Genomic DNA, 16,851 nt, shown 5'->3' with positions numbered 1-16,851 from the left:
ACTTGTGAGCCGTCCTCCAAAAAGCGGAGACCGTGTCCCTCTTGGTCACCGCTGCATTCCCTGCACGTGGCATCTGGAGGTGCCAGATACGATTTCCGAATGGCACACACTCTGGGGGGGCGGGGGGCGATGTGCAGGAGGGGAAGCCGGTCCAGCTTGGGGAGGGGTGGCTCCTACCGAGCTCCAGCACCCGACTCCGGCCTTCCCCACCTCAGCCAGCAGCTGGAGGGGGTGATTGGTCCCCGGAGCGTGGCACTCCCTGTTGAGTGTGGCTGCTGGGTTAGGGACGTGCAGTCAGCGTGGTTTTAGAACACGAAGTATCTGGAATGGGTGGGAGTGGGGTTGGAGGGGGGACCTGTTCGAGCCGCTTGTGCAGTCCGTGCCAGTCCCGCCCCAGCTGCCCATGGCCTCAGCTGGCCCAGCTCTGCCCTCCGGAGGGGGGTTTCTTGTGAAGCCACCATTTTCAATTTTCAGGGAAGGATCCAAGTGGATTGGCAGGATCCAAGGCGCCATGGGAGCTGCCTCCGTGAATGTCGGGGGGCAGGCAGACAGCAGCCCAGCTGGATTCTGCGCTGGGGCCCCAGGCGGCCAGTTGAAGACATTAACGTCCCATTAACGAGATGGATGCCGGGTGGCTGGGCGCTCCCTGTTGATAAGCCAGCTGTTGGGTCATGGGGCACTTCTGGCAGTGACAGATGAGGGTGGCCTCTCTGTGGCTAGTGATCTGTGAGGGCTCCTACCGTAGGGGTGGCAATTTTGAGGTGAGAACCGTCCAGATCTCTGGCAGAGTACCAGCATGCATGTAGCCCTGAATTTTATACTTCGCACTTTTTTCTGAAGTCCTAGTAGTTTTTAAGGCAAACACTGTCCCGTCAGACAAGAGGGAAGGGAAGAAACGCAGGGGGTCCCCTCGTGGTGGCCTGGCCCAGGGGCCTGGCTTTGAGCAGGTGGCCAGTGTCGCTGAGTGGTCAGATGGATTTCTCCCTCCCACGGGAGTCCCATGCTCCTGGCTTGCTGGAAAGATGTTCATGATGTACTGGGAGCAGGAGAGGTCGTGGTGAACTACACAGTCCAGGCTCTCGTTGCTATGGAATTGTAGTTCGGGTGGGGCAGTCAGCCTGTGAATGAGCAAATACAGGAACAAAAGCATTTCAGCTAATGGCAAGTATTATAAAGAACATCAAACTTCATTCCTGTCTTTGCCGAGGGTTGAGGAGGCCATTGGGGACTACTTTCAATGGGAGGATTCATTTGGGAAGCTGTAAAAGAGCCGGTGACGGGGAGAGCTGGGGCAGTCCAAGAGAAGAGAGCGACAAGAGCATGTGCAAAGGCCCTGAGGCTCTGGGAAGCATCTGGGCACAGGCAAGGAGCAGCAAGGCCTGTGTGGCTGGAGCATACTGAGAGGGAAGACAGTGGAAAAGAGGTCTGAGGGAATGGTGCAGATCGTGAGCGAGCTTGAAGGCCCGGGAGAAAAGCTCAGATTGTATTTTCAATGCAGTGAGAGACTGTTAGTGGGTTTGAAGTTGGGGAGCGACGTGGTAACCTTGAACATGGTCATGATGTGATTAGTGATCATTGTGTAGTAAGTGGTTGTGCACTTGCAGTGAGTCTGTGAGAAGATCTCAAAGCCCCAGAGGGTGTGACAGCATCTGGGCCCCCCCACCTCAGGCAGCCCCAGCCCTGCTCACGCTTGGGGGTGGCAGCGAGCCTTCCACTCACTCTCCTAGGATTGGAAATGAGATCCAGCTTCTCTGCTGCCAGCTGCTCTACCCAGCTTCCACCTGGGCTGTCTCGCTTTTAGAGCTCAGACCTCAGAGAATTGCCAAGGATACTGTTGCCAAGTGTCCTCCCCTAACCGGTCACAAAGCCCTTCTTTAAGAAGGAGCTCTCGTTTTGTGACCATTCCTCCACTTGTTAGTATCTGTGGGAAGTCAGTGTGCGCAGGGGATGTCCACAGGGGATGGACCTCAGGCACAGGGATGTCCGTGTGCTCAGCCCCTAATCGTTCATGATGCGTCTAGAGGGTGGGTGGACAGACGGACGGATGGAAGGAGCGACTGAGCACCTGAACAAGCTCACTGTGCTTTAGGTGTTAGAGATACTAGAGATCCAGGGGTCAGCCAGCCAGATGCAGTCCCTCTCCTCATGGAGTGGACCGTCCTGAGCTAAGGAAAGGGACAGCATAAATTCAGTTGTAATACTGCGCACAGAAAAGCCCGCCGTGGGCGAATCCTCGGAGAAGCACCTCGGTGGTGCCTGTAACCAGGGAAGGCTCCCGAGCGGAGGCAACACCTTGGCTGAGCTCTGCCCGAGGAGCAGGAACTGGCCGGGAGGCAGGAGGGGAAGGGAAGACTGTCCCAGCCCGAAGGCCAGGAACTAACGGAGGGTCAGAGACGAGAGCGCGCCGTCCTCACCGACGCGCCGGAGCAGGGGTGAGTGGAGAGGAGTTGGAGAGGTTGAGACGAAGTGGGACCGAAAGGGACCAGACCTCACAGGATGAGGTGACAGAGACCAGGCTTGAGAATCCTGAGGTGCTGAAGAGGGTTGCACGTAGGGAAGGGACAGGACTGGGTTGTCTCAGCGACCTCGCCGAGACCCGGAGGCCGTGGCTGGAATCCTGCTCACGCCCGCGTGCGTTTCTTCACTCAGTTCTGTCCGGTCCCTTCCTGCCGCGAGGCCGCCGGCCCCAGGGGGCCCCTACAGAAACGTTTCCGCAGTCCCTGCCTCAGCCCCCTCCCTGGGACAGCGGCTGCGTCCCCGTTTGAAAGCGGTTGTCTAAAGACGGACCACGGAGCGCACCGTGGGGCCCCGGGCGACAGCAGGCGCCGGGCACATGGGCATCAGATGAACGAGAGGTTGACACGAGGGAGTGGGTGAGAACACAGCCTCTGGGGGCCCCTCACCAGCCATAGCAGGGGACCTACGTGCTCTGAGCCTCGGTGTTCTCATCTGTGACGTGAGGACAATGACGAGGTCCCCCTTCGCGGAGCTGAGCGAGTCATGTGGGCCGGTGCCTCGAAGCACTCGGCGCTGTGCCAGCCCCACGGTAAGCGCGGGGTGAACACGAGCCCCAGAGAAAGAACAGACGCAGGAGTTCACAGCAAGAACAGAGCGCCAGCCACCGCCGCTGGCTCCGTACGGAGGCCCCCGTACCCCAACCTGCACACACGCACCCAAGAGGCTGGTCGTGGAGAGACCACGGGAACAGGCGAGCCTTCGAGTGTGTTTGTCATCTGCTGCCCGTGTGCCCACATGTGCTGGGTCTTCAGAAACACTGAAGCCTCCTGGGTGACCAGACCCCTCGTGTAAACTGATGGAAAGGGGTGGCAGAGCTCAGTATCGGGGCCCAAGTGGTCCGATCGTTTCTGTCGAGTCTTTCACTCACTGAGTCCATGGATACGGAGCCCTGCTGTGTGCCAGGCATCGTGCTAGGCACCCACAAAGCTCAGTGACGCCAGCCGTGGGGGCACTGAGCAGTGAGAGGACGATTCACAAGGTCTTCCTGGCTCCTGGCCGGACGTACGCTGCAGACAAGCCACGAGCAGACTCCTAGCAAGTTGGAGACGTGCACGCCGGCCGGCCGGCAGGAAGGATGGCTCGTACGGGCCCCCGCACCCTGAGGTCTAGCTCTGAGTGCTGTAGGGAGGGCACAACTAGGTCTTCCTAGGAAAGCCATGTGGACTCCTGCCCATGATAGGAGGGGCTGAGAGAGCCTCTTGTAGTTCAGAACATACACGAAATGCCGGTACCCGAAGGCTGAGCACTAGCTGTACCTGCTGGCCTGCCAGCCAGCATTTGTTCATTCATTCAGTGCGTGATAGGTTTTCTTTCTGAAGCACTAACTGTGTATCAGGCCCAGGAGCCCTAAGGGTTAATGAATGGACCACAGGCCTTGTAATCCCCCAGACCAGGTCCTAATCCCAGATCTTCTGCTTACTAGTGCGTGCACAGTCTTGGGCAGGTAACTACTGGGAGCCTCAGTTTCTTCATCTGTAAAATGGGTGTATGCAGTGTTACAAGCAGGATTTTAGGTCTCTCAGGGACCAGTGAATTGAGGTCTCGCTCTCTGGTTTCAGGTCGGCACTGACTGGGATGCCAAGGAGCGGCTCTTCCGCAACTTTGGGGGTCTCCTAGGGCCCATGGACGAGCCCGTAGGCATGCAGAAATGGGGGAAGGGCCCCAACGTCACCGTGACTGTCATCTGGGTGGACCCCGTCAACATCATCGCAGCCACCTATGACATCCTGATTGAATCCACTGCCGAGTTCACCCACTACAAGCCCCCTTTGAACTTGCCCCTGAGGCCTGGGGTCTGGACAGTGAAAATTCTTCACCACTGGGTGCCAGTCGCAGAGACCAAATTCCTCGTTGCTCCGCTGACCTTCTCCAACAGGCAGCCTATCAGACCAGGTGAGTACTCCCGGCGTCTCTGCGGGGGAGATAGTCCATCCTGGGGGTCCCTGGGGTCCTCCTCCTCGGGGCCGTGCTGCTCACATGTGGGGCACGGAGGCTGCCTCGGAGAACAGTGCTCCCCACTCTGTGCTTCCCCTGCCTGTTTGCGTAGAGGACCTTCCCGTTTTCCACTTGTACGCTGAGGCGATGTCATCTCTTAGTGTCTGATTATTACCTGCTCTCCCACTGGACTTCCAGAAAGCCCTAATCGTATTTAAGACAAGATAGGAAACATACCCAGGCAGAACTTACTTTTTAAAAAATAGTAATTAAAGGAGGAGCCACACACGTTCATTGACAGACCGTTCATGGTTTCCTTGGGACCAGAATGGCAGCGCTAAGGAATTGTGACACAGATTGCATGGCCCAAAAATATTTATTATCTGGCCCTTTGTAAAAAAAAAAAAAAAAAAAAAAAAAAAAAAAGGATTGCCAACTCCTGCTACAAAGGAGAGAGAGAAAAAAGAACATAAATGGCCCACACACACATAAAAAGCTGCTCAGCCTCATGAATAATAAGAGAAATGCAAACGGAAAGCAAAACGAGGTCCCACGTCACACTACCGCGGAGAAATGTTCCAAGGTTGGACAGTTTCGTACGGCAGAGGGCCGGAGAGCAGCCGTCCAGCTCCTGCTGGGGGGGACGCAGAGTGATAAAGCGGGTTTGGAAAATGGCTTAGCACGGCCCCTGTGCCCCGCAGAAGTCCCAGGGCTCCGTGGATGCCCCACGGACCCGCAGACCCGTGCAAACCTAGAGCGGAATTGTTCCTAATGGCCCCAAACCGGGAGCAGCCCCGATGCCCTCGTTTGGACGGCTGAACGCTGGTGAGGTCTGTCCAGACACGGAGCTCGGCATGGCCGGAACACCAGCGCCGCTCGGCTCCGCGCGCTGATTTGGGGGAGTCTCTGCGTGACACTGAGGGGGGCAGATCACCGAAGAAGTCGAAACGAGGGTGCGCACATTTAAATTCAGAAGCAGGCCAAGCCAGCAGTTCCTGACTTCAGGATTCTCGTGTTCGTAGAAACCCGTGGGGAAAAGAGTCGTCGATGCGAAACCAGGGTGGGGGTTCCCGCTGGGCAGGGAGGGCCGGAGAGACGCAGGTCGGCGCCCGCCGCCTTTTTCTCTTCTCACCGGAAGAGTTTACTTCATTTTTCTGGGTCCTCCTCTGATCACTGGGAACGTCTTCCTCCCCACTCAGTCCTACCTCCCAGGGGAACCGCCGTCAAAACTTTGGTGTTTGTCCTTCTGGCGGTTTCTGGAGGCTTCCAAAGCATAAACATGAACACACAACGGCTGATTTTTGACAATGGAGTGATACGTTCTGTCATGAAACTTGCTCTTTGGACTTGTCCGAGTCCGTGTGTCTGCTTCTTCCTATTCCGTTGGGTTAAGGACCCAGAATTCATCTGTCGCCCCTCGAGCACACACAGCTTCTTCTGTTGGTGGTGGTGTTCTGGACAGCAGTGCAAAGGTTTTTGAATCTCAGATTGTCTGTGCCCGTACAGATTCAACCCTAAACAGTTTCCTAGAAACAGGATTTCTGGGTCTCTTGGTATTTGGAACTGTTTGTCTACATGTAACAGAAACCCAGAAGCCAGAAACACCTTACGGCCTCCGTTAGGTAAAGAGAGTTGGGGTCTGGGTGCCGTTTGACTAGTGACACGAGGACTGGGGGACAGAGACGAGGGGAGGGGCCGCCTGGAATTCGAACAGGGGTGGGGGGCGGTGTGACGTGAACTCTGTTGGCCTCTGCTACGTCTCTGGGCTGAGCAGGCAGGAAGATCCCTCATGTTTTCTCAAGGTGGAAGTCGCTCCCCCTTCCCCCCGGGAAGCAGCCAGAAGACCCCTCCCATACCAGCTGGGCCTCAAGTGCTCTCCAATGCCGGTCCCGGCCTTAGCATCCCTGAGAGTCCCCAAGCCAGACGCAGAGGAGGGAGAGAGAAAGAACCTCTTCGCTCCAGATACACCTGTCAGCCGACAAAGGAGCGGTCCTCCACTCCCGGGGGAGAAACCCTAGGGCCATTCACCGGGTCCTGACTTTTCCAGTGGTTTTTTTTTTTTCCTCTCTTTGGAGTTTCTGAAGATGGCGCGGCTCTTCCTCCCCCTGCCCAGGAGGAGCCGGGGTCATCCTGCCCCGCCGGGAGTGGCCCCCTCCGCCGTCAGTGACTGCGTCCGTTAACGATGTTCCAGTGACAGGAACATGAAGGTGGGAGCCATGCAATTTGTAAAATGATTCATCAAGAGTAATTTGCTATCGATGCGTCCCTGGTAATCTCAAGAAATCTGATGAGGTGGAATTGAGGAAAATTTAATTATAGAGGCGAGCATCACGGGCTGGTGCTGTAATAGCATTTCCCACATTAACCTCATTTTTCATAAGGGTTTTCTGCATCAGCCACAATATTTGGCTCCCAGCGTTCAGATGCTTGTTAGCTGCTCCTTTCTCTTTGCGTGGCCAGCCTTCTGTGGGTGCGGGTAGCTCCCCACTGCCAGCTCTGCCGATGTGGAGGGACTGAGAGGCTCCCTGATGGACAAGGCAGAACCTGCTCGAGAAAGAGGCTCCGTCCTCAGACAGGCGGTCCGGGAGCTGCCCACGCCCCTGCCAGCATCAGGGAGAGGCGGCCCGGGCCGGGTTTAGAAGGCCGGTTGTTCATTCCTCCAGCAGCGTTGAGAAGGGCGGGGCTGTGGTCCTCCTCCTCCTCGAACCCCGCTCAGGACCGCACATACTCGAAAACCCGGTGCGGATTATCGGCGCTGTCCTGGTTGCCCCCGAGGGGGACAGCCACCGGCCCAGGAACGGGAAGTGTTTCTGAGTGCCACACTGTCCCACGAGCCCTCGCGCTCTCACCCGAGCCAGAGCCGACCGGCGAAAACCCAGGCTCACGCAGGTCGGCGGCCGGTAGGTTTTCACAATCTCTTCCTGCGTTTGGCCACGAAAGAGGCAACAGGAGGGAACTTCGCCACAACAGCGAGCTCTTCTCCATCAGCCCAGATGTGTGCACTTCCTGCTTCCCCCGTCAGCCCTAGGAAGTAGACTGGACTCGGCCGGGCCGGGGCTTAACCCCAGATCGGTCTGGTGAGATCGCCACCCGTTCCCCATCTGCAAAATGGGGATGATAACGCCAGCCCTGCGGCTCTGTGCGTGTACAGGGTTGAGTACTAAGAACACCAGCCATAACAATTCTGGCTGAACTTCTCCAAGCATCAGTCTTGGCCGGGCGCCGTGTGCGTACAGGACAGGTCACGCGCGGTCGCGTGTGTTTTCGGGCACACGACGCCGTGACTCAGCAACTCCTCACACCCCAGCACTCCGAACGCCCGTCCCCTCTCGCGCCCCTCCTGCCGCCCACCTCCCCTCTGGCAACCACCAGTTCGCTGCATCTAAGAGTCTGTTTCTTAAAGGCCACGTGAGTGAGATCCTGTGGTATTTGTCTCTGACTTAATTCCATTAGCATTAGCTCCTCTGTTTTTTGTCCACGTTGATGTTAGATGCAAGGTCCCATTCTGGTTTGTGCGGAGTACTGGTACCCTGTGCCTGTCCCACTGTCTACACCACATCTTCTTTACCCGCTCAGCTGTGAGGGACCCTAGGGCCGCCTCCGTAGTTGGCTGTTGTCAACAACATTGCAGTCAACCTCGGGGTGCGCACGTATTCACGGGTTAGCACGTCCACGGTCTCGGGGGAACACCCAGTAGCGGTAGCTGGAGCCCAGGGGTGCTCGTTCTGAACCATCCGAGGCCCCTGCACACCATCTTCCACGGCAAGCTCGTGTCCCCACCAGCCGTGTGCGAGGGTCCCCCTTGCTCCGTGTCCTCGCCGACACTGGTTGCTTCTTGTCTTTCGAATTCTCGCCGTTCTGACAGGCGGGAGGTAGGACCCTGCCGTCCTGGTCTGTGCCTCCCTGACGCTGAGAGACAGTGAGCGTCTTTCCGTATGTCTGCTGGCCACCTGGATGGCTTCTGCCCACTTCTAGCTGGATTATTGGGGTTTTGTGTTGAGTGGTAGAGGTCAGCTTGGATACTAACACCAGGCGCCACTGTAAGCACTTACTAGAAATCAGCACAGGGACCATCACCAAGCTCTGAGGTACTCAGTACTGCACTCCTCTGATGGTCCAGGAAAGCAGGCACCCGGCGTCGTCTGAAGCCACACATCAGGGATGTGAGCCCTGGGACCCCCACCCAGGAGCCCTGGCAGCCGCCCACGGGCTCACACGGGAGGTGCTGCTCGGCAGAGCTGGGCTGGTAAGAGCTGGTGGAGGTGCGTCCACAGACCCAGTCTCCAGCCTTGGCTCCTACTCTCATTAGCTGATTTGCAGAAAGCCCTTTAATGAGGCTTTGTTTCTGCCCAGAATTCTGTTTGCCATGATCTGCTTGCGGCTTCCCTGGTCTCATGAACCAGCACTCCGCTCAGGAGGCACCTCTGTAAGGTCTCCCTTACCCCCTCATCCAAAATAAACATCCTTGGTCCCCTCTGGCTCCACGGGGGCAGCAAGCTTTTACTGTAAAGGGCCACACAGTAAAGCTTCCCTGCTTTGCGGGCCACACAAGGGCTTCGCAGCGCATTGGCGGCAGAACTGGCTGCGGACAGCAGGTCCGCCAAGAGGCACAGCTTGTGTCCTAGCGCAGCTTGATTTACCCCACCCGGCCGGCCACCCTTGGCCCGAGGGCCGCAGCGTGCGCAGCCCTTGCTCTGAGTCCGCCCCGTGCAGTCCACCCGGGTTCCTGAGCACCGGCTGCAACGACCTGCTCTAGGGCTCGTCCTCCGTCTCCCCGCGCAGGGCTGTAATCTTCCATCCGCTCACTCCGGGGCGTGGAGTGGGGCCTGGCCTGGCCTTGTAGCTTCGTCCAGTGAATGAGTGAATGCCTCGAAGAGGGAGTTTTAGCAAGTATGTGTTGAACGAATGCCTTGGACCCAGTCAGTGCCGAAAATGTCGTGCGTGAATGAATGGACGGACAGTCTGGACTGCTCTGGGGACAGATGAGTGGACCGTGCCCTGCACCGGGGACGGGGGGGAAGGCTTGTGGCTGTGGGAGGAGTGTCCCCGCAGGCCGGGTCCTCGTCTGTGCGGCGGGGCTGCAGCCACTGTGCAGGATAGTGTCCCCCAACGGCCATGAGGCCCGCGGGCGGTGCCTGCTTGGGGACTCTCCTGACCCACTCCTCCTTCTCTGTGGCTTTCAGAGGAGGCGTTGAAGCTGCACAACGGGCCCCCGCGCAGCGCCTACATGGAGCAGAGCTTCCAGAGCCTGAACCCTGTCCTCAGCCTGCCCATCAGCCCGGCCCAGGTGGAGCAGGCCCGGAGGAACGCGGCCTCCACGGGCGCAGGACTGGAGCGCTGGCTGGACTCGCTGGTGGGGGGCATGTGGACCGCCATGGACGTCTGCACCGCAGGCCCCACAGCCTGCCCCGTCATGCAGCCCTGCAGCCAGACGGCCTGGAGCTCCTCCAGCCCCGACCCCAAGTCCGAGCTGGGGGCTGTCAAACCTGATGGCCGGCTCAGGTAGCACCGGGCGCGTGCGGGCCACAGCGGATGTCAGAGGGAAAGCAGCCCAAGGGCTGGTGGCGCCCGGACCCTGGCCCCTGCTGCCGGGGTGCCTTTTATGAGAGGGGCTCTCCCGGCTACAGAACGATGGACAGGAAGATGCGGAGGTCAAGGCAGCTCCTGCCAACGACCTGTCCGTGCCCCCCGCCAGGCTCTGGGGGGCGAGGAGTGCGCAGCCCCGGGGCCGTCTTACCTCTTCTGGTTGGCCCTCGAAGCCTCCAGGTTCCTTGTCCTCCCCCGCGGTGATGCAATCCCCCCAGTCAAGTGATTCTCCAACTTTTCTTTTGAGCAGAATTCTGTTTATGAAGCGCAGTTGGAGGTAGAAGTTCAAGGTGTGGTTGACATCCAGGCTGCTCGGGTTGAAGCTGGGGAGGGTGAGGTTCTTTGTCAAAGCTCAGCCAACCGGGCGGTCCCTTTGCCCAGGGCGCCTCCTGAGTCTCCTCCCGAACCCAAGGGCTCCACAGAACCCCCTGTGAAGAGCACTGCCCAGACCCTGGGCATGACCTCTAGCCCTGCCCTAGGGCTCATTTTCCTGCCCCTGGAGGGGAAGGGCACGGGGTGAGCCTTCCACCAGCCCTTGTCCGGCAAGTCGGCCTCCTTACTAGCTAGATAAGCAGGAGGGCTTTTTGATGGGACGTGGCCGAGGTTCCCCGCAATCTGCGTTCCAGCCTCGCTCCCAGACTGCCCCACAAGGCTACAGAAAGGCAATGAGGCTCAGGTATCTGAGCATCTGTGCAGGGGCTGGGGGACCAAGACCATGACCTCGTGGGTCTTGGACAAGGAGAACTCTGGGGCCCGTGGCCATGAAACTCAGACGGTTGGGACCCAACTCCTGAGCCGAATAGCCTAGCAATACCCGTTCCGGCCTGAGGCCTTCCGCATGGAGGGGAAGCCCACCCAACCTTGGGAATGCCCCCCACCCCCATTCCAGGGCGGGGGTTGGGGAGGGACCAGGCTTCTCGCCTCCAGGACAGGCATTTCAGATTTGGTGTTCAGATTCACGCCCTTCCTTCTCAGAGGTGCCAGTGGGCCCCTCTGCTGTGCAGCGGGCAAGCTGGAAGCTTGAGCATCCGATCGGCTCAAACCTCAACAACAGCGTTCTTCCAAGTACTTGACTGCCTCCCTGCACCGTGACCTTGCTGTGTGCCTCGGAGGGCCAGCCCCTCTCCGCTGGAGAACCCAACCCGAGTCCCCTTCCTTCTCCGATTCCAGCCCCCACTCCCCCCAGGAGAGGCTTTCCTTGGCCAAGACCGACCCCAGCTGCCAACTGTCCTGCCCTGGGGAGCCCGTCCTCGTGTTTCCGGGCAGCGCGGGTATGAAGGTACCACAGCACCCCCACCCCCGACCCCCACCCTGCGCTCACCCCAGAGCCCCTGCCCTGCCCGCCCGCATGTCCTGTGGGCCACAGAGGGGCCGGAGGAGGGACACTTTCGGTATTTATTATTTATGTTTTAGTCAATGACTAATGAGTAGGTGCTGCTTTTGCAGCTGGTCAGTTACGTCTCTTACTAACTGACGCTGCCTTCATTCACGAAAGGCCCCCCCTCCTCGCCCTCCCTGCCTCCCTCTCTGTCCCCAGTGTCTGTCTCTCCTGTCTGCTCTGCATTCTTCATGCCCTCAGAGGAAAGCAGGGGTGTCGGACATCACGAGGAGAATGCTTGCACCAGCATCTGCTGGCCGAAAGCAGGGTCCCCCGGGGGACCCCGGAGCCTTACCTTTTGCTCAGGCAGGGTGGGAGCCTTGGCAGGTCCTGCGGTCCTGGGGGGTTGGAATTCCTGAGCCGTTCCCGCTGCCCACTGCAGAGCCTGCCTCCGAACCTTGGCGGCAGAGAGCGCCACTGCAGCAGGAGGGGGCGTGGTCAGATGGAGCCCAGAGCTACCCATGTCACAGGGGCGCCGGGGACCTCAGGGGCGCTTGCTGAGAAAGGGCGATCGTCGCTCAATGAACGTGCAAACTCTAGGTGCCCAGAGGCCTGGGCCGCCGCCTCCTGCCCCAGCCCACCCAGGGAGCCTTCCTCATCACCCTCCTCGCCAGGAATCCCGTGGTTTCCACGGTGTCCTGTGCAGGGCTCAGGCCTGGGTCCGGTGTGCCTGCAGACCCCTCCCTGGGGCCCACCTGCACCCACCGGCATGGCCCACCCTTCCCCCCTCACCCCCAGAACCAGCAGAGAAGGTCTACTCCTGGCAGCATCCCCACCGGCCCCCCTCGGCTCATGGCAAGGAAGTCAGCCAGTCCTACCCAGTGTTTCTTTAAAGACTTCTGTCTTCGGACCAGGGAATAACTTTACTATTAAAAAAAAGAAGAATTCCAAACAAAGGCCAGGAGGATTGGCGAGAAGGTGAGGTTTTCCCCGGGGACACATGAACAGCTGCGCTGTATCTGCCTGAGAGGGACGGAGCCCTGAAAGGCCGCTGGGCCAGGCAGCCGGGAGCTTGGGCGGTTGGACCCAAGCACAGGAGACGAACCCTAGTGACAGCCTGAAGTCTCGCCCTGGCTCACCGACCGGGTGCCTGGGGGCAGCCTGGGTAGAAGGAAGCATTCGGGAGGCTGTAGCACCTGCTGTGATGTCCCAGCTGGCCCGTCCAGGGACGCTCAGGGGGCAGCCTGTCTGCCTGAGTCTCCCTCGAGGACAGGAGCAGCGCCCAGACCCCATGTTTAAGAAGGCGGCCCTTCCCTCGCTTTGGAAAAAGACCTTCCTGGTCAGATCACGAGCCCTCCCAGCTTCGTCTCCCCCTTGCTAGTTTAACGTCTCAGAGGCCAGTGCACTCAGGACGGTCAAGACCCCACAAGCCCCCACAAAGCAGCTGCAGCTCCTGAGCACGTCCTCGGTTGGGCGGACAGGCTTCCTCCCGGCTCCCGGTGTACAGGGACGAGGAGGACACGGACACGGGCTGGAACCTCCCTCTCTTTGCCAGGGAGGTGCCCAGTAGAGATAAGGAGCTGCGGGAGGGAGGCCTTCCTCAAGACGGTCCGCACAGCCGAGCCCGCCGGGGACTCAGGGCACAAGCACTCAAGGGGGCGGGCACGCTAGGAACAGCTGTTGGCCGGGCCCCGCCAGGTCAAAGCCACCCTCTAGGGTAGGAGTAGCGGGGCGCACGGCGCATCCAAAGACAGCATCTCGGCTGCCCGTGCGCCTGCAGAATCTTCCTATTTGGTAAAGGAAGCCAGAGATCCAGATTTCCGTAGGAAATCTGACTATTAAGTGGCAGCAGTGGTGTTGGTTTTGGTTTGGTTTGGTTTTATGGGGGTTTTTTTGGTTCTGAGTGTGGGCCAAGAGCAGTTCCACAGTTCATCCATCCTGTGTGCGGCCAGCCACCCCTGCTCGCAGGAGATGGTTTACCAAGAGGTCAGGCCATGCCCTGATGGAGGAAATGAGCCACCACTAGGAAGGGGCAAAAACTCTAGCTCTTTTCGCGGATCACGCGGAAGCGAGAACAGGAACCTCTTACCTGTCATTCCGCCCGGGAGAGAAGGTCGCGCGGAGAGGTGTCCCGGGAGAACTGGCTTGGGAAGTGGTCCTGGTCCCAAGATGGTGCTTAAAAAAAAGAAGAAAAAGAATTTGGGAGACCCGTCCTAAGGAAGCCCACACCTTCCAGAATTCCCTCGGGCCCAGGGGGCGGTGAGGAGGCCGGGTCTGGGGAGGACGGGTGTATCCACAGCCCCGCCTCCCTCCAAGTCCCAGGTCTGAGCCACCATCTTGGCACCCGTTCGGGACGCCGTGTCCGAGCTGTGCTGGCCCCGGACGCCCTCCTGCGCTCGGGCACCTTACTCTGCCCGTGGGTCTCACACAGGCGCTACCTCATCGTGTCTGCTGAGAAGTTTACCTGGGGTGGGGGGATAATGCTGTGTCCCAAACGTGCTGGCTTGAACATACAATCTATGCAAATTTCTCTCCCTCTGTTTCCCTCTCTGTGTCAGGTTCTCTCTCTGAAGTTCGGTTCTTTTTCTGTTTCGGGTTACCTGGCAAACCAGATACTGTACAGACCCCGCTTAGGACCAGGGAGGGCTTTCATGCGCCGCCTCTGTCCGCCCCTCACACGGTCCTTGGTTCTGTCCTCCCCAAGCCCCACGCAGGGAAGAAGCCGCCCTCCCCGCCCCAGCCCTCCCTCCGGCCGGGAACACTCCCCTTGCCTCTGCCCGCAGCCCCCAGGAGAGCAGGTTCTGCCACCCTGCGCGCCCCACCTCTGCAACAACCCCCATTTCACTCCCTCCTGCTTCGCCTCCCCTGCTCCCCCCGACCCCCAAAAGCCTTATTCGGTTTCTCCTTTTTGAAATGTGGCCTTAACATTATTTTTGGAAAGCTGACTGCCCTCCCTCCGACTCCACCAACATCCTGGAAGAGAGCCTCCTGGCGCTCTCACGGCAACCTCCGCCGCCGGGGGCTGCCCCTCTGTAGGCTGCAGACGCTACAAGAAATGGCTTCTACGTGTCGTCTTTTTAAAAAATACCCTCCTGTCGTTCCTCTGGGTAAAACGAAGGCTGGGGAGTTCCCGCCGGGCCAGCGGGCTGGTGTCTGCCACGGGTGCAGCACGCTGTCGCTGTCGCGCACACTGCCGAGGCCCCGGGTGGCTTCCGTCCCCGCGGCGGTGAGCACCTGCACTCCTGTCCTCCCGCCCACCCCCCCACCCCCCCAGGCTTGGGGACTTGGGGGACTTCGTCCAGGGGTAAATCAGGAGAGTTTCTCTCCTTCCCTCTCGGTCCTTCCTGCCTGGAAAGGGAGAGCGTTCCATACCCCAGCGGATGGGGCCTGTCCTCAGAGGGATCGCACGCCCGAGGTCCGTCGCTCCAGGTCCCGTCGGAGGCCAAAGACAACTCCCCAGGGTTTCCGCAGGAAATTCACTGGAATTGAGCGCAACCGTCCTTAGAGTCCTTTCTCTGTCGTCTTTTTCGTTTTTAATATTATGTTGTCAGTAGTGTTCGTTTTGGGTATTTTTAGAGGCCTCACAATAAGTTATTACTGTCCCCCCATTTTTTTTCAAAGACATGTGGTGATATAGTTTTTAAAAATAACTATTTTGTTATAGATCATGATATGCATAAAACTGTACAGAACTATTTTGTAATGTATTGATTTAAAAAAAATCTGTAAATAAAGTTTAAAAAAAGAGAATTCCAATGGCACACACTGGAAGATGTAGATATTTTGCTATTTATTTAAAGGAGTATTTTAAAAGAGATTGAACTATCTGAAATTGACTAGTCATCAAAATTTCGGTCCTACGAACGCTTTCCCTCGAGGCAGACCGAGTCTCTCGAAAGCGATTGCACTAGCCGCCCATTTTTGCACCTTTTCTGTATCTTCATTTAGCATAAAATCAACAAAATTGTGCCTTAGCTGTATTTTTTTTGTCTAGGGGAGTTTGTTTGTCTGACAAAGCAAAATTTTTTGCAGAAAACAGTGGATGTATTAAATCCTGTATCATACCAAAAACACTGCAGGTGTATAGCGATGCTTTCTGTCATACTGTGTTTTCAGATGCAGAATTTTAAAATTAAAAAAAAAAAAAAAATACTGTCTTTATGGAACAGTGGCTGTATGGCTTCTCTTCAGCAGTATCCTGCATCTTTACGAAATCCGGTGCTCTCTTCCTGCCTCCATTGGGGGATTACCGAATCCGTCATCCGAACGAGGGACGGAATGCCCGGACCCCAGGACCGAGCTGGGGCTCCCGGGAAAAGCTGGAGGGTCTGGACGCACTCCCTGATCCGGCCCGCAGTCCCCGCTCAGGGACGTTACTGCGGGAGCCTCCTGTACACGGTTCCCCTGGTTGAGGTGAAAGTGCATGGTTTCGGAGTCTTGGGTAATTCCAGGCCAGCCAGGAAGGACTGCCATTTAAAGCAGCGAACGGTTCTCTCTGCCCAGCGGGCTGGTCGTGTAGCCAACGTGTTTCCTCCTTACCTCACAGCTAGACCACGTTTCCCAGATGTCCTCGCGCCTAGCTGTGTCCTTGTGGCCAACCTCTGGCCCGTGAAATGTCGGGGGGAGGGACAAGGGCACTTGAAGACCCGGCCCCCAAAATTTCCAGCGCCAAATTTTTCAATCATCGTGATTTGGAGCATTGGTGAGTCGCTCTGCTCTACTCTTCTGGGCAACCTCACAAAGCTGGCAGTTCAAAGGTGGGCGGGGCCCCAGCAGGGAAAGAGCCAGGCCCCCGGATTGTCACATCACGCAAGGTCCCCCCGACCGGCCATTCCCGACTGGCGCCCGCGACATGAAACGTGTGTAGTGCGACGCCACTGTGAAGGTGTGTTCTAGCGCGCGGTCTTACCTTGGCTGCTCGTTCATCCGGAAACGGCCACTCACATGGTCCTCTGGAAAATCCAAGTCTTAGCCCCTTCATCCTACAAGTAAAACATAGAGAATCTCCAGTGCGTGAAGTGATTGGCTTGAAGGTACCAAGATACATCGTGGTCAGAACTAGAGCCAAGGTTCCCCAGGCCCCAGTGAGACCTTCTCAAGTCTTCAGGAGGAATGCTGCTCCCTCCTGGGGTTGGCCTCACCGCCATGCTTACATGTGGCTCCCGAAGGCCATGGACCGGGAGGGAGAGTGCCCCCGAGACCCAGATGGGGCCGCACAACCGGAACAAAATAGGCTAGAGTCGGTGACTCGGGGATGGCGGTGGGGGTTGGGGGTGTCGTGGTGGCCTGCCCTGAACTCCACACTCAGTCATGCCCCAGTCAGGACTTCCCGGGAAATGCCAGAGTAGGAGGACCGGAGGCCACTCTGTGACCCAAACACTGACAGAGCAGACTCTGCGCAGCTGAACCGAGAGAAGAGGCCACATCAAAGGGGGAAGGAGGGCCACAGACGGGGTTGGGAGCCAGACTGCCCCAGGGCACTGTCTGCAGGCCGG

At 58.2% G+C, this 16,851-nt stretch overlaps 1 protein-coding gene and 1 long non-coding RNA gene across 7 annotated transcripts in view; one reads left to right on the top strand and one right to left on the bottom strand.

Moving 5' to 3' along the window:
* The window catches only part of XYLT1 (xylosyltransferase 1), a 292,830-nt gene extending 282,639 nt beyond the window's left edge, over positions 1–10,191 (top strand). For both annotated transcript variants that reach the window (XM_032327697.1, XM_032327699.1), the window contains 2 exons: positions 4,077–4,410; positions 9,636–10,191. In XM_032327697.1, the coding sequence (XP_032183588.1) occupies positions 4,077–4,410; positions 9,636–9,958 (657 nt within the window). In that variant the 3' untranslated portion in view covers positions 9,959–10,191. The remainder of the gene's footprint in view (positions 1–4,076; positions 4,411–9,635) is intronic.
* The window catches only part of LOC116580892, a 398,948-nt gene continuing 382,821 nt past the window's right edge, over positions 725–16,851 (bottom strand). For all 5 annotated transcript variants that reach the window (XR_004281828.1, XR_004281829.1, XR_004281825.1 and 2 more), the window contains 5 exons: positions 16,266–16,338; positions 13,446–13,531; positions 11,712–11,833; positions 10,190–10,361; positions 725–1,118 (listed from right to left, as the gene is read on the bottom strand). This is a non-coding gene — a long non-coding RNA (uncharacterized LOC116580892). The remainder of the gene's footprint in view (positions 1,119–10,189; positions 10,362–11,711; positions 11,834–13,445; positions 13,532–16,265; positions 16,339–16,851) is intronic.

Source organism: Mustela erminea, chromosome 20, assembly GCF_009829155.1.
Source record: "Mustela erminea isolate mMusErm1 chromosome 20, mMusErm1.Pri, whole genome shotgun sequence".
NCBI classification, from domain to species: Eukaryota; Metazoa; Chordata; class Mammalia; order Carnivora; family Mustelidae; genus Mustela; species Mustela erminea.
The sequence above is the reverse complement of the archived record's forward strand: the minus strand, read 5'-3'. Positions and strand labels throughout refer to the sequence as shown.